General features: G+C 35.9%; 2 protein-coding genes across 3 annotated transcripts in view; one reads left to right on the top strand and one right to left on the bottom strand.

The window, feature by feature from the left end:
* The window catches only part of LOC137638204 (uncharacterized), a 986,676-nt gene that overhangs the window by 470,391 nt on the left and 498,956 nt on the right, over positions 1 to 17,329 (bottom strand). The gene's annotated exons all lie outside the window — the stretch shown is intronic.
* On the top strand, positions 448 to 1,692 carry LOC137630741 (uncharacterized). Its single transcript, XM_068362352.1, has one exon. It carries the CDS (start codon positions 448 to 450, stop codon positions 1,690 to 1,692), a length of 1,245 nt encoding a protein of 414 aa, XP_068218453.1.

The following is a 17,329-nucleotide window of genomic DNA, read 5'->3' on the forward strand; positions in this document are numbered from 1 at the left end:
TTTTATCATAATTACAAATAAAGGTAAGGAGGAAAAATGTATAATCTAACATTACAATAAGAAAATGATATAATTATCAGTATCAAATTTAACGCAAATTCCTTTCGGTATATTTCGTCACAACAACGCTCCCCCCCCCCCCCACCGAAGGTAAAAAAATAACATGAAACTCGAAAACATAACTAAGGTATTTTGCACAATTGCAATTATCCCTTTTCTCGTTTCTCTTGTGTCCAACACGAACAAAACATACGACTCTGCTCTATCCCAGAATAGTCCAACGGTCAGGTTACTTCACTATTTCTATTTCCCCACTTTCCGTCACTTACTCTGAGACAATTGTTAGGTGTTTGTGGACAGTAAGAAGGAAATGTCATATATTAACTTTGTACTCACAATGTCATGTGTAACGTGTTCTTTACATATGACAGGAAGCACTGCAATGTGATGGATGTAGCTACTGGCAGCATCGGACCTGTGGAAGTGGGATCACCCGGGAGCAATACAGGGCTGCTGTTAAAGAAGGTGATGTGTCACATGTGTATTGAAGAAAATCAGAGTCCGGGGGAAACTTGTGTAGTTTCGAGCGCAAACACGGAATATTTTGAGGATGCAGTGGCAATGAGTAATGTGAATACCGAGAGTCTAGATTCATTTGAAGGTGGAGTGTCAAATATCAGTGGTGCTTCTTCAATTGAGGATCCTACGCCAATGGTAATGTCTCCCTCAAATCGTAAACGGAAGGCAAATCGACCACGAGAACCGCAAGACCTCGATTTCGAAATTAGCGATGCCCACATTCCTGAACACTTTTTGCAACGGGACATTACTGTCGGAAAAAGACGGCATTTGATATTTGTCACAGATGATCAACTTAAGTTACGATGTAAAGCGAAGCAATGGTATGCTGATGCTACTTTTAAAATAGTACGCAAACCATTTACACCAGTTCCCCTTTTTTTTGAGCTTATGTCAGGAAAAAGGCGCAGAGACTACAAAAAAGTTCTTTGTGAAATAAGAGAACTGATAGGTGGGCATGCCCTTAAAGTTGAAGAAGTTTTAATTGACTTTGAAGGCAGTGTATGGCGTGCTATTCCCGACATTTTACCAAATGTTACGATCCATGGTTGTGCTTTCCACTGGGGCCAGGCTGTATGGAGGAAAGTGCAAGAATTAGGCCTTCAAAGTTCTTACACAAACGACGTCGGCACTTACAAGTTTTTAAGGCAGTTGTTGTCGCTCCCATATACCCCCCAGGAACATATAGAAGAGCTTTTTATCAGGTTTTATAGGAAAGCTGCAGGGGTGAATGAACTCATAAGCCTTTTAAATTACGTGAAAAAGACGTGGATCAATTCTGCAATATGGCCTCCTCACACGTGGTGCGTCTTCGGTCGGAGCATCAGAACAAATAATGATGTTGAGGGATGGCATAACAGAATAAACTTAAAGGCAAGGAAAGGAAACTTAAATTTTTATTTACTTTTAAAGCTCCTACATGATGAGGCAAACATAGTTAATTTACAGGTGCGGCTGCTGTCAGAAGGGAAGGTTTTGAGAAAGCAGCAACATAAGTATAATAAACATCACGGCCAACTTGTAAAACTATGGGACAAATATAATAATAATGAAAGATCGGCCAGACAATTACTGAAGGCAGTTTCTCATCATATTGCTGTCTATGTTTCGTAATATGTACATTATTATTTTTAGAAGCTTTTAGCAATGTGCTTTATTTTTATTATTATATTATTTAACAAAGACTACTCTTTCTATTTTCAAACTGTTTTTACTTACCTCAGAGATTTATTTAGCAATGTGTTTTACTTTTTATCATTATATTATTTATAAAGACTACTCTTTCTATCTTCAAACTGTTTTTACTTACCTCGGAGATTTATTTACAAAGTTACTTGGAAAGAGATAAACGAGACTTTTCTCAGGTCTGATCTCGAAATAGAACAAAACATAATAAAAGAAAATAACACACAATATAATGATATAAAATAGCTTTAATAAGATAAATTTGGATGTGGGCCGAGTTGGTATATAGAGGGCCGAGCTGGTAGTGGGCCGAGATGACAATGGACCGAGTTGGTAGTCACAATGGGCCGACTTGGCGATGGGACGAGTTGGACTACAATCGTCATGATGGCTGCCCCCAGAGCACACTAGGTGAAAAAGTATAATCGGGAGTTTAAATGATTTTTATACTATTTTTGTTATATCAAAAGAAAATTTGATAGTAGGAAGACGTCATTTTTTTCTTCAAAAGGCAAAATTCCATTAAATCCATTTACTACGCCTTATTGCATGAATTCGTGATTATTGTTTCATTTATAGAACAGATTATACTCAATCAATCCTACATCTACAAGATTAATAGTGCGCTTACATTTCATGAAAAAACTTGATATTCAGTTGACTTATACACATGTATATTGAGCTCTGCAATGTGCACGAATAGCCATTGTATATCTCTACCAATATTGACTGAAGATGGTGTGTTAAGGTTTTAAATTCCTAGTAATATTATCATAGCCGTAATTAGATTAATTTTATGTAATATGGTATCAACCTTTGAGAGCACTAATGTTATCTTATCAGTATATAGTCATAGTACATACATAGTATCTGCTGGCGAGGTCTGACTGCCATAAAACTATTTTTTTTTTCTTCTTCTTCTTTTTGTGTGAATATTTGCATGACATTTTAAAATACTTAGTCATCCAGTCATTTTGGGCTATAATTACGCATGTTATCCTGGGTACATGTATCGTTTGGACATGAGTCTTGTTGTTTACTTCTACCTCAACTTATTGGAGTGCTGTGTTAACACTCCATAACAAGCAATGTCTATTTCCCAGATACTTTTTGCCCCAATGGTGCCTTGATATGTTTTTATAGACTTGGATTTATCATTTGCTCCAGCATTTTAATTATCAAGACTGGCACGTTTACATTTTAGTATTCGTTGATGAGATTCTGACATTTTAATGTTGAATGAATTTCTTATTAATGGCAATTCATTTTTCCTTTGCTCTGGTTTATATTGCTCCACTAGACAATTTTCTCCCTAAATTTTAGCCGCTGGAATATAATTTTTGTAAATATTTCATCCTTGTTGTTGGCTATATGCAACTATTTGTTGATACACCGCTAACATTTCCTTAAAAGTGTGGCCCATAACAATTAAGAATTCATGGGGCTCCCATTGGATGATGATATCGACATTACAAAGAAAAGAGAATAGGAAATCTAAAACCTACATTGAATTGTAACAAAATGAAATTTTATAATATCAAATTATCTCAATATTAATGAAAACACGATGAAAAGGAGTTATAAATACCTACAGTAATTGTTACGAAGTTGTGTAATTATAACATATTTCCTCTGAGAAATTTAAGAAACAAATACAAGTATATTCGTTTCATGACTTTTAATCGTATCATTTTTATTCACTGCTACACTAATTTTACCATTGAAAAGCTTCAAACGTTTCAGTTAATATTCAAGGAGACACAAATTCCGAGATCTTGTAAACCAAAGGTCTTTTTTTTTTTTTTTTTTTTTTTAACGACATTCCCAATGCTTTCGCTCTCGTTGATAAAAGAGATCAGATCTTTAAGAACTTCGAACACACACACACAAATACACACACACACACACACACACATATATATATATATATATATATATAATGTATGTGTGCGTACCTCTCGCGTGGTGTCACACAACGAAAACCTACTGATCGTCATGACTAATTTCCATAATCAGCAAAACAATGATCAGAATCATGTTACCAGCAACAAATAATTAGCATGCATTTCAAATCATTAGGCCTCATTAAATGCAATTACCCTAATTAGAACAAACACGTTCAAATCAATTACAAGGTATCACCCAAAATCATTACCACAAAAAATCTTTTGCAAATCCCACTTACTGTTCAGAACTTGAATAAAACGTATGATTATTTGATAGTTTCCCAACAGCACTGAGATATTAAAGATGGTGTATTCAAATTAATAGTAAAAATGCATAGAATGTCAAATCCCCGGTGAGCACAAAGGCTAATGGATAAAAAAAAAAAAAAGAAGAGAGAGAGAGAGAGAGAGAGAGAGAGAGAGAGAGAGAGAGAGAGAGAGAGAGAGAGAGAGATTCAGAACAGTTTCGATAGAACACAAGTCTTCATACTCTCGCCCCTGTTTACTTGAGGTTCACCTCTTCATGAACTTTGAACGCTATTATATATTACACATATTCATACTTTCCTGAGCTCTCTCTCTCTCTCTCTCTCTCTCTCTCTCTCTCTCTCTCTCTCTCTCTCTCTCTCTCTCTCACACACGCACACACACACACATATATATATATATATATATATATGTATGTATATATATATATAGTGTGTGCGTGTGTAATGCTCAGAATCTTATACACACAAAATAAAATAAGCATACAAATGGACGGAAAACATTGACCCTTCAACAACCATGACTAATTTCTATTAAGTATGACACCTCATTAATGCAAATCCCCTCATTAGTAGGAAAAGGCTCATATTAATTCTGATAACACTTATACAAAGGGCCAATTACTAAGCATTATAAAAAATAATGTATTACATAAAATAATTTTATAAATCGTTCTTTCTATTCAGGACTTACAGTTTCCAAACAGTACTGGGACATTAAAGAGGTTGTATTCAAACCAAATAGCAATAACAACTCCACAGCATCTCATTTCACCGGCGAGCATAAAGGCGAGGGGATAATACGGCAAGCTCACATAAGTTGCTCAACCAATAAGCCAAAAGTCATAGAAGTATTATAGAAATTTTCACAAAGACATGGATACATTTAATATTGTGGGAGATCCACTAAGTTATTTATAATAACTGCTAAAAATAAGCTGCAAATATTGGAAATTTTAGGCGATACAATTATGAAGGTGTAAAATATGTGAAAGATGCATAACTATATTAGTTTATACATTGAGTAGCTTAACTATTTAGAATTAGGATCTTTCCATTAATGGCATGAACCTCATTTTATAACTGTTTAAATGAACGTTATCAGATTGGCTACATAACACACCTTGATTGAAGAAAAAAAAAATTATTAGGTTGATCTTAAAAAAAAATAATCCTGAATAATACTGAGATGTGGCAAAATATCACACACATATGGCAGGTGTGTATGTAGGTGTGTGTGTATGAGAGAGAGAGAGAGAGAGAGAGAGAGAGAGAGAGAGAGAGAGAGAGAGAGAGAGAGAGCTCTTTTAATGCTGCTCTGGTCAGCTTCCAATTTTATTTTAACATCTATGACTCCGAGGTATCTTCAGGCATCATGAAGCACTAAAGTGAATACCAAAAAGACAAAAAAGCCTTAGGAACAGCCAGAATATGTGTTAATTTCTATATAGCAATTAATGAAGTACAATGGAGAAATCTAAAAACAATTCATACTCTCCCTCTCTCTTTTCCCAGGTGTAAATGAAGAAAGTGTACAGTATATAAGAGGAAACCCATGGAATACGTGTAGAGATAAATATCACTCGTGAATTATAATTCAGAACTCTAGGGACATACTCGAAGCTTCAGCTAATCTAGATAACTTCTTAGGCAAATTAGCCTAAACGGGTCGAACAAATGGCTAGACAAAGAAACAGGAACTGTAGATAGGAAACATGTGTGGTAGAAATTGCCTTTCTCTTTGTCCTCAAGGATGTGTTCACAGCACGAATATCTATCCATCTATCTGTATATCATCATCATCACATCCTCATATCTCTCTCTCTCTCTCTCTCTCTCTCTCTCTCTCTCTCTCTCTCTCTTCTCATTTTTATTGTAACCTCCATAAGCGAGAAACAATAATAACCGAGAACTTGGCACTTCCGAACTTCATGCGTTATTCATACACCCAAAGTAGACATTCATTTCTCCTTGTTGATCAGACCAGCGTTTGTTTTATTGTTAATTTACATATTATAAGTATCTTTGGAGGGAAGGAGGCCTTCAAGGGCATTACATTACCCCACAATTCCACATGAAGAAGTGTGCTGTTTTTCTTGCCGGTAAGGTCGTATGATAAAAAGGATTCTTTCATTTTGTTAATCAGTAGTTAGCATCTAAACATAGAAGTGGTGCATATAACTATTAATCCATTATGTTTCTTAATGAATGGCTATTGGCTGTGAACTATACTTTAAACAATCACAAAATCCAAACCATGAAAATGCAAATCAACATTTTAATGTACTTGATCAATCATACGATAAGTGGCTTAATCTTAGACCCTGCCACACTTCACTGATCGAATGTGTTGACTTCGACTCCCTAAATTCCAGTGAAAATGGGACAGTTATAAATCTATCGGTTTCATGATCCATATTACTTCTTAATTCTATTTTCTGTCTAAATGTCATTAAAAGGGGAAGAACAAATAATGTTAGCAAGGGAAGAGGTAACAGGAATCTAACCCCCCAAAAAATAATGTTAGCAAGGGAAGAGGTAACAGGAATCTAACCCCAAAAAATAACGACTGAGGGAGAGAGAGCTAAGAATAGTTGCAAGAAAATAGAATTTATCAAAATACTGAAAAGGAAATATAATATGTAATAAAACTTATATTAATAACGAAGACAATATCAATTAACAATTAGTCATTTATTAAACGTATGTAACTGATCGCAATAAAAAAAAAAAAACATAATATTATGTATTAAAAGATCCTAAGGGAGACAATTGATATCAAGGACAATGACACTACTTACTAAACTCAACATAACAAGAAAGGGTAGATTGGGGAGGGCAACAGGTTATAAACTGATTCCCCAACTTAAACAATATCTCCACAGATCACCACCGGCTTTCCTTCTTTCTCCAATCCAGCTCCAACTCCTTCCTTCTGTCTTTGTCTTTCTTTCTCTTTCTCTGGTTCTACATAAATTGGTGTATTTCCGAAATTGCACCCAAAATTTCTCTAACTTTTGCTTAACACCACCATAGAGTTCAAATTCAAGACTAAGTATTTTTGCATATGGGTATCCCCCAATATCTGACGTGTCATATAAGCCAAAGTTTGAACAGTATCCATTCAACAGTGCAAGACCAATAGTAATGAATAGGGTAAATAGGACACGAAATAATGGACAGACAGACGAACAGGCAAATCGACGGACGGACGGACGGACGGACAGAAAATTTTATCTACAGTAACAATAAGTCATCAAAAAAGGAAAAAAAAAATATTTTTGCTCCTACAAAGATATATCCTGAAGAATCGATATCTTTGAATGACCAGCTGAAGTTTATTTTTATTCTCTGGTTCCCCTTTCCCTTCTATTGTCATTCCATTCCCAAACTGAATCACTTCGTCGGATTCGGACAGAATGAAGAGCTATAAAAAGAATTCACAGGTTAAAGCAGAACGCAGATCGTGAGCATAAAACGCTCGGGCGTTGTTCCTGGCTGCATTCCATTAGATAAAATAAGAGGAATAAGGTTGCTGATGTGATAGATGAAAACTGCTAGATAATATTTCTATCCTACTCATTTCTTTGTAATGATGACGCAACGTTATCCAAACGTGGTTACGATATTTAATATAGAAATACAGAATCTACATCCAGTATGCAAACAAATGACCATTAAAGAGATTAACAAAATCTTGTCATAAAATATATAGTTGATTCATACTAGTCCTCTGTATTCTATGGTATATTTATGGATAGAGTCTTGATGCGCATGAAAAGAGACAATTTAACTGATTAGAAAGGGAAAAAAAAGAGAAGCTGTGGATCTAGGAGGATTAGAAGAGAGATTGACGGATTTTCATGTGCAACTGTCTTGTCCCTTCTTGAAATCTAACCCCTTTGTAGGGTAAAGAGCTTCCACTGGGTCTATTTTAAACAACGAATCACAGAACACATACACTATATTTGTGTGTGTATATATATATATATATATATATATATACACAGACATATATATTACATATGAATTATAAAGGCTATATATTATACATATATATATATATATATATATATATATATATATATATATATATATATATATATATTATTATCATCATTATCATTATTATTACTTGCTAAGCTACAACCCTAGTTGGAAAAGCAGGATGCTATAAGCCCACGGGGCTCCAACAGGGAAAATAGCCCAGTGAGGAAAGAAAACAAGGAAAAATAAAATATTTCTAGAATAGTAACATTAAAATAACTCCTATATAAACTATATAAACTTTAACAAAACAAGAGGAAGAGAAATTAGATAGAATATTGTGCCCGAGTGTACCCTCAAGCAAGAGAACTCTGACCCAAGACAGTGGAAGGCCATGGTACAGAGGCTTTGGCACTACCCAAGACTAGAGAACAATGGTTTGATTTTGGAGTGTCCTTCTCCTAGAAGAGCTGCTTACCATAGCTAAAGAGTCTCTTCAACCCTTAGCAAGAGGAAAGTGGCTACTGAACAATTGCTGTGCAATAACATCTTGCTTGAAGAAGTATTGTTTGGTAATCTCAGTGTTGTCAGGTTTATGAGGACAGAGGAGAATATGTAAAGAATAGGCCAGACTATTCGGTTTATGTGTAGGCAAAGACAAAATGAACCGTAACCAGAGAGAAGGATCCAATGTAGTACTGTTTGGCTAGTCAAAAGATGCCGTAACTTTCTAGTGGTAGTATATATATATATATATATATATATACTACCACTATATATATATATATATATATATATATATATATATATATATATATATATATATATATATACTACCACTAGAAAGTTACGGCATCTTTTGACTGGCCAAACAGTACTACATTGGATCCTTCTCTCTGGTTACGGTTCATTTTGTCTTTGCCTACACATAAACCCTTTTACCACGTTAAAGTGAACCCATATATATATATATATATATATATATATATATATATATATATATATATATATATATATATATATATATTGGGTTCACCTTAACGTGGTAAAAGGGTTTTCATATCGAAATGATCAGGGCCGCAGATGATAGATTGTTTTGGCGTGAGCGATCAGACGAAACCTTCCCATCATCACCAATCTGCAATGGCCAGCGTGATGAAAACTGGCCAATACCCAGACATGAATTGACATTTGTGAGGTCTGTGTCCTGCATTACACTAGAAATGGCTGCATTTGTTGTTGATATATATATATATATATATATATATATATATATATACATATATATATATACATATATATATATATATATATACATATATATATATATATATATATGTGTGTGTGTGTGTGTGCGCGCGCGCATCCTAATCCTTGTACGCAAAATATGTGTTTTATACAACGAGATTAATGACCCTTTTAAGGGTACTATGAGTGTCAAATTGGAGGGTGCAATCACTGAACTCTTGTTATACATGACATGCCCCTAGGCTCATAATGTGTTGTGTTTGACAGTACATTTCCATCACAGTGGAGAATTCCACAAAACCTTACAATTCAGCATATTGATTGAGCAAAGTTGTATCTTACTTGTCCAGGATTAGTCAGTACCATGCGAGTGATCATTAGACAAGGTACTTACCTGAGAGAATCGGCTGTGTACAAGTGTATTCACAAACCTTTTAGTAATAAAGTGAAAAAAGCCCATGTTCCTATGTCTCATTATCCCTTGACATGGGGCATATTGGTGTCAGGTGTACAAATACATCTGTTTGCATATGCTGTGAGCGAAGTTATTCTTTGAGCCGGTAAAATAAAAGTTCAAGATGCCTAGATACGTGAGAACTAACATAGCAGACACTGCTACTGCGGAGATGAAAACAAAGGAGCAGTTGGTTATAGTGATGTCGATGAACAACGAACGCAGGACCTAAAAAATAAGTTAGATAACATAGCTGAGTTAATGAACAGATTTTTAGTTGAACGAGAAGAGGAGCGGCGCGCAACCACAGCATATCAAACGTACATGAACGAAGTTCAAACGCACAAAAGTGAAAGTACACCTGCACAGCCGAGTTAAGATACGCTAAACGTTGTAGTTCGAAAACTATCACAACCATAGGCAAGTGTTAAGCCTTTTGATGATCAGCGGCCTAATGAAGGGTTTCAATCGATCGAAGTGTTTTTGAGAGACTTTGAAGTAGCCACATATGGGTGGTAATAAAGAGAAAAGGCAATTCAAGTTAATAGGTTGATGAAAGATGCTCCAGCAATGGAGGTAATGTGTTGGCCACATGACAGTTTAAGAATTTATACTGAAATAAAAGGATGTTTAATTGAAACAAGGCGAGAAAAGGGGACATAAAAGAAAATTTCAAACTCAAAATTCGAAAAGGTGAATCCGTTCATAGTTTTGCAACTCACATTTTTCGGGATTGTGATTCGTTTGCTACCCAGAGTGCCAATCTCCCAGATGGTGATAAAAAAGCAATTGCCAGTAAACATATTCGCAGATTAGTAAACCAGTATTTATTTGGTTATTTGTTCGATGAAAATCGCTCGTTAGTAGACGTAGTGATGGCGATACAAAACATTCTAGACACTTTGCCAGAAGAAAAATTGACTGAAAATAAATGCCGCGATTCCGAGAAGGTGGCAGCCATGAGAGGCAATCACCAACCCCCAAAACCGGGAGAGGGGAGAATGCAGTCAGCAGGTGAGAAGTCTTCAGATGTTGGCACCATGGGTGAGAGAGCACTAACGAGTGGAGTGCCCCACCTAAGGATCCCCCTGCTATTACACTTGTCAGGCCTACGGTCATCTATCTTGAGAGTGCCCAGCAAAAAACATCGAGGAGGGGTGGGTGGGCTGTGGCATACGCACACCAACCCCCGCCCAACATCCAAGGAAAGGGAAACAGAGGAAGGGGGGGACAAGGGAGATCGAACACCCCCCCCCCCACATGAAATCAGAAGCAGCAGCCGAGGCAGCAGTGAGAGTGACTACGACGGACTCGGTAGGGCAGGCACTAGGACCTACATCGGTACCCCAGACCTCACCCCCGCAGCACTACGGACAGGAGCAGGGGCAGCGGTATTGCAAGCGAGGTCGTTGGCACGGGCCCCATATATCCTACTGGGCAGCTAGGAATGTTAGCAGTTACGACTGACCTACCAGATAAGTCCATTCGAGCACTGATCGACACAGCAGCCAGCGTTTTGCTGATTGAAAAAAGATTCTCCTCAAACCCACTACAGTAAGCAGCATCCATCATCCTTGACACGCCAGGAGGAAATAAACTACACGCAAGCCATACAACGATCATCAACTTTAAGGTGGGATCTATGAAGTTTACACATGATTTTTTTGTCTTGTCCACCTTGGGAATTCCAGGAATCGAGGCTATACTAGGGGTGGATTTTGTCATTAGTAATAAAATATGCATTTGTGGGGAAAAAGATAGTATAACAGTAAAAGCAGGAAGGTGCATTTTGCCGATGGAAAGTCATGAGAGAGTAACTGCTTGTGCGGGAAAGGAGGTACAATTAAGTAAGGTAACAGCTGTACCTGAAAGAGGAGAAGTATTGCCCGCCCAGACATTTACGAGCATATCAGTGACCCAGTGTCAGCCTCTTCTGGAAGGAACCAAGATCGTTGTTAAACCCCATGACAATTGGGCACACATAGTCTTAGAGGGCTTGTCAGAAATAAAAGAGAACAGAGCTAATATAACGATATTTAATTTGTCAAATAAAAAGAGTTGTGTTAGGAAGTGATTCTGTGTGTGAATTAGTCATGTGAAATTGCTTATAATGGGATCTTGGGAGCCACAACTCTAGCCCGCACAGACAAACACACTCAGAACTTAATTATGTAAGAGCGAAAACTATGTCTGCCAGAATATCAACCTGTAGTCAGTAACATTGTTAATAATTATTCAGATCTAATTGCAATTGGAGACGAGCCACCCGGGAGGATTAATCAATTTCCCTTTAGCATTGAAACTGGGCAGGCGGAGCCGATCAGGTCAAGGCCTTATAAGGTACCCATTCCTTTCCAGGGAAAGATACATGCCATGCCCTATTCCGGGTTGGAGTGTCCTCCATATATCATAGACTAGAGAGAGCGATCACTGGAACTGTTATATGTGACATGACCCTAGTCTCATGAGGTGATGTGTTTGACAGTATATTTACATCACAGTGGAGAATTCCACAAACCCTAACAATTCAGGATATTGATAGAGCAAAATTGCATCTTACTTGTCGAGGGTTAGTCAGTACCATTCCAGCGATCATTAGACAAGGTACTTACCTGAGAGTATCGGCTGTGTACAAGTGTATTCACAAACCTTTTTGTAATAAAGTGAAAAATAAAAACCATGTTCCGATGTCTCATTATCCGTTGTAATGGGACATATATATGCGCGCGTGTGTGTATTATAGCCACGTTATGATTTCCATGGTATTACAGATAAGACAAAAGTGCCAACTCCAATCAAGTCTTTTAACTTTTCCTTACATAGCTCTGTACATATTCTATGCTCATCACGTGTCAGCTGTCGTGATTTCTATATATTTACATATACAATATAGACTATATATGTATATATACATATATACATATATATATATATATATATATATATACATACATATATATATATATATATATATATATATATGCATACGTAATATACATATACATATACATAGAGTACATATTACTGTTCCAGTACCTCTTTCGCTTCATCTATCCAGTTTTATCTGTCTCTCCCTGGCGCCCATTCTTCCAAACCTTTCACTAACATATTTCAATTTAATTTTCCACTTGACTAAACCACCTACAACAGCATAGGTAATTTTTTGCAGTATCACTAAACTTTTTTTTTTTTGTCACTTCACACTGCTCAACCCATTATTGTTCCTCACTACACATAAATAATTTCCATATATATATACATACATATATATATATATATATATATATATATATATATATATATATATATATATAATTTGAAGTTGTTCGTGTAGGTTGCAGTGAAACATCAAAGGTCTAAATAAGAAACGAATTGCCATTCCAATATTAAAAGTGCATTGTGCCACTGTTTATCTTATATCGTCTGGCAGACAAGAATACATATAAGTAATACCAATCGAGCCTGAAGTACGCTCCTGCAAAGGGGAAAATATACCGAACAAAATATTTTTCAAAAATGTATTAATTGATATTGGTAAAAAATCATATGATCAATACATCAGGAGCTTAAGAGAATTACACCAATCCCAAGTGGTTATTATAACTAATAAAAACCTACAACATGAAATTTCAATATTTCCTGTTTACTATAGATACCACTAGCTTGACGAGAGAGAGAGAGAGAGAGAGAGAGAGAGAGAGAGAGAGAGAGAGAGAGAGAGAGAGAGAGAGAGTGAGAGTATTACCTGTTTTGTTAGATATCAGATATCCTTCACCCTTAAACGAAAAAAAGATAAAATACATTTCCACAAAGAAAATATAAGAACAAACCTAGTGGAAAACCTAAAGGAAAAGAGAGAAATCAAGTAACCAAACATGATGCCAGCAAAGAAATCGATTCCAGGACGTTTCTTGCATCACCATCCAACGAAGTGGTGGAAGGGCCTTCTTTACGTCTCATATTCCAAAAAGGTAATTTGTCACACTAGAGATGAGGATTGAGATTCCCCTGCTCTTCTATTCATTTCCCGATTTTTACTTTTATCCTTATATTCCTCTACCATTTTCTTTTTCTATTTTTTCTCAGTTGGTGGTTGGTCTAGATTATGCTGGCCTTATGCCAGCAAGGGCACTAACCATAGGTTTTACATGAGGTTGCTGTTATGTTCAAAGAACCTGAGCACTAGTTGTGAACCTCTGGACATTTCATCCAACTTAAATTTGATTTTTTATCCCTCTTGGATTACTCTTTATTCTCTTCTCTTCCTCTTCCTATCGTAAGTTTCTTCTCCCACCCTCCATCTCCACCTCTACCCCTTTCCACAATCTTCTTTCTTCAGAAGTTTTATCAACATCGAAACTGTGACGTTCCCATATGGACATGGGATTTTGAACTTGATTCCAGCCGTTTGTTATAGTTGGGAAACCAGGGATGTGGTGGAGGGAGGGGCGTAAACGCCACGGAATATTGTATCAGAAATATTCAAATATCAAAACAATAAAGGGAGATCTTAAGCAGATAAAACCCTTTGCCTAAACCTCGCACAAATTCCGAATATGTTTTTTACCATAAAACGGGAAACGTTTCATCACACTCAAATCCAGAATATTTGGGGGAAAAGTATATGACTCCCAATGGATCTTTGATATTGAAAAAAATAGTTGCTTGTTTGTTTTATTCTAGAGTTTTACGAAAACAGCGTTTAATAAATTTGAAGTGGACCAAATTAAATTTATAAACAATCTTCGTAAAGAATTATTTCAACTTTCTCAGGAAAAAATAAACTATACTATACACTACACTTGAGTGCCTTCTGATTTCAGAAACTAATTTCAAAGCATAGAACACATAAGATACATTTCGCTCCCTTCTACAGCCCCTGCTCTTAGAATAACCAACCATTGCGGCCTGAAGAATAACGAGAAACCATATTTATCCTTAAAATTGACCAATCAATTAACTAAATATGCCAACCAAATTCTCGTTTCAAATTCCTACACAAAATTGTATATTCATAGACATACTGCTGAGGATTGAAAAAAAAAATTGAAAGAAAATAAATCCATGATCAAGCTTATCTATGGGAAAAGATAGTTAGACTACCTGGTAAGTAGGTTCAATAACGGCCACTCAACGGCAGTAGACAGCCATATATTTGAATCAAATCACATCTACCAAACACTCTCTTGGCCTGCTGCACCTTTCTCGTAATGTTTAAGAGTGGTATACTCTTTTCACCTATACTTCCTCCTCCCGTCCTCTCATCGAAATATTTTGAAACACTGATTCTCCTTTTATGTGCATCAGCCCTTTTACCATTTTTACACTTTCTTCTCCGGACACATTTACAAATGATCTCTAAAGCATCCATTTTTGTTATGATTTTCACACTTCACTTCCATCGACGACAGTTGGTCCGAAAATGCCTTCTCTCATTCCAAACCCTGGCTTTACCAAATGTTCGAAGTTTACTACGAATATTTTGCACACACAATGTCACCTCCCTTGTTTCACCTATTCTGTAACTCAAATCATTCAAAATATTTTCTTCCAATACCTTTACGAGTCTACTGCTTACATTCTTTCACTGACCATGGCAGTCATCACTGTTCCAACTAGTTTCAAATTACACTCAAAACCTTACTCGTGCTTGCATTTACTCCAAATTTCTCCTCTGACGATCTTTTTGAGAGGCTTTCACTTAACCGAAGTTTCTCTTTTTACTTCCCTTATCATTTCTTTATCATATGCCAACACAAACCATTCAACGCTATACTAACAACCACCCAATCTTACAACTTTGCACCTACAAGTAATACCCTTTCTCCTATTGCAAACTTCACTCCATCTATTAAGATTAATATCAAACAGCCATGGAGACATACCGCACCTTCATCTCAGACCCATTTTAGCGACTTGGCCAAACAAACACATGCTTCACTTTTATCTTGAAACTTTAGATACCTTCTCTGGACTCAAATATGCCACATGCAGCTTATACATTTATTTTAAATTTTTACACAACTGTTTTGTTATAAAAACCTGATCGACATTCCCCTATTTCCTCTCTAACTCACACTATTCGTTCCTTATCTATAATTCTTGTATTTATCTTAACCTCTCAATTAACATCTAGTTTATACCTCTTCTGGCACCTGGTACACCACATAAAAAACCCTTATGGTTCCTATATTATTTCATATATTCTACCTTTGTACAAAAGGAAAGGGAAAATTTTATCTTATTTAAACAAAACTTACAAATCTTGGTCAGCTGCCAAATACCACTTACACCTCCGTACCACATAATCTCACTCAAAATCGAATCACATCTAAAGTCAGTGCCTTTCATTCTTTCAATTTCTTATTTTCCCCTGAACTCCTCAACAGTAACTTCCTCATTCACAATTGAATTATTTCATCTCTCATTTTAACCTCTTTTGTGTCATCCCACGAAAACACAATTCACTCCATTGACCCAAGGCTGCAATCTTTTCAGACAGCATCTCTCCATTTGTATTTTTCATTCCTATATCATTCTTCTCTTTAACCCTCACTCTTCATTTACTTGTTAACTTTCTCCTCCATTTTGTTTTGTCGTGTATTCTTTTCTCTGTAACCCTTGACATTATCTACCCTTGTATCCTCCATTCACATCATAGATAATCTCTCTCACCTTCACTGAAATGATAATTTTTTCATAGACTCACAGATCATATTCCGAAGATAATGGCGCAGTTGGTTTAGAGTGTTTCTAGTAAACATTCTATCCAGATATACAAAGCAACTACTCTTGAGATGTTTTATGCTTTTGGCTTGATTCTTGATCTAATACGTGGATGAAATACGAGGATGTGCTTTTGGTTATTTCTGCAGCTACTATAATTAGTGAAGAGATTCACTGATAGCTTTAAATAATTATATACATACATACTGTATACTGTATATATAAACATTTATATACATACATATATTTATAGAAATATATATAAGTATATGTATACATACACACATACATATATATAAAATATATGTACATATATATGCACACAAATGAATAAATATAAATATATAAGTTTATCCATGCCCCAAAGGCTTACTAATAAGGAATGGGAAAAAATCTAGTAGAGAGATTTTTCACAAATTTCCCTAATACTATGCGGTATTCCATAACGCAGAACTTCACAACTTTTAAATCCAACTAAAACTTTCGTAATGTTTTGCACAGCCTGATGCTAAAACCCACTGTGTATATTCTGATAATGCCCTTTAGACTGGACACCCGAGTGCCTCTGAATGACATCCACGACTGTAATGCAGCGGGAATTTTGCAGCATATTAACTCCGCAATAGGTCATAAAAGACTATAATGTGTTGCTGCATGAAAACACTAGAAAAATTAATGGTCTCTCTCTCTCTCTCTCTCTCTCTCTCTCTCTCTCTCTCTCTCTCTCTCTCTCTCTCTCTCTCTCTCTCTCTCTCAAAAGTTTTTTCTCTTGCTTTGTCCTCCAGAGTATTTTTCTTTCCTTAATAAATCGATGGTAGGTTTTACTTTCTCTACTTTCCTCTTTTATACCACAGATGATATCTTAATTAACCAATTATTATTTATTTATAAAAAAGAATAACGATTTCCTCTAGGAGAAGCTTATATCTATATAAAGT

The sequence above is a fragment of the Palaemon carinicauda genome, chromosome 3 (assembly GCF_036898095.1).
Source record: "Palaemon carinicauda isolate YSFRI2023 chromosome 3, ASM3689809v2, whole genome shotgun sequence".
NCBI lineage: Eukaryota > Metazoa > Arthropoda > Malacostraca > Decapoda > Palaemonidae > Palaemon > Palaemon carinicauda.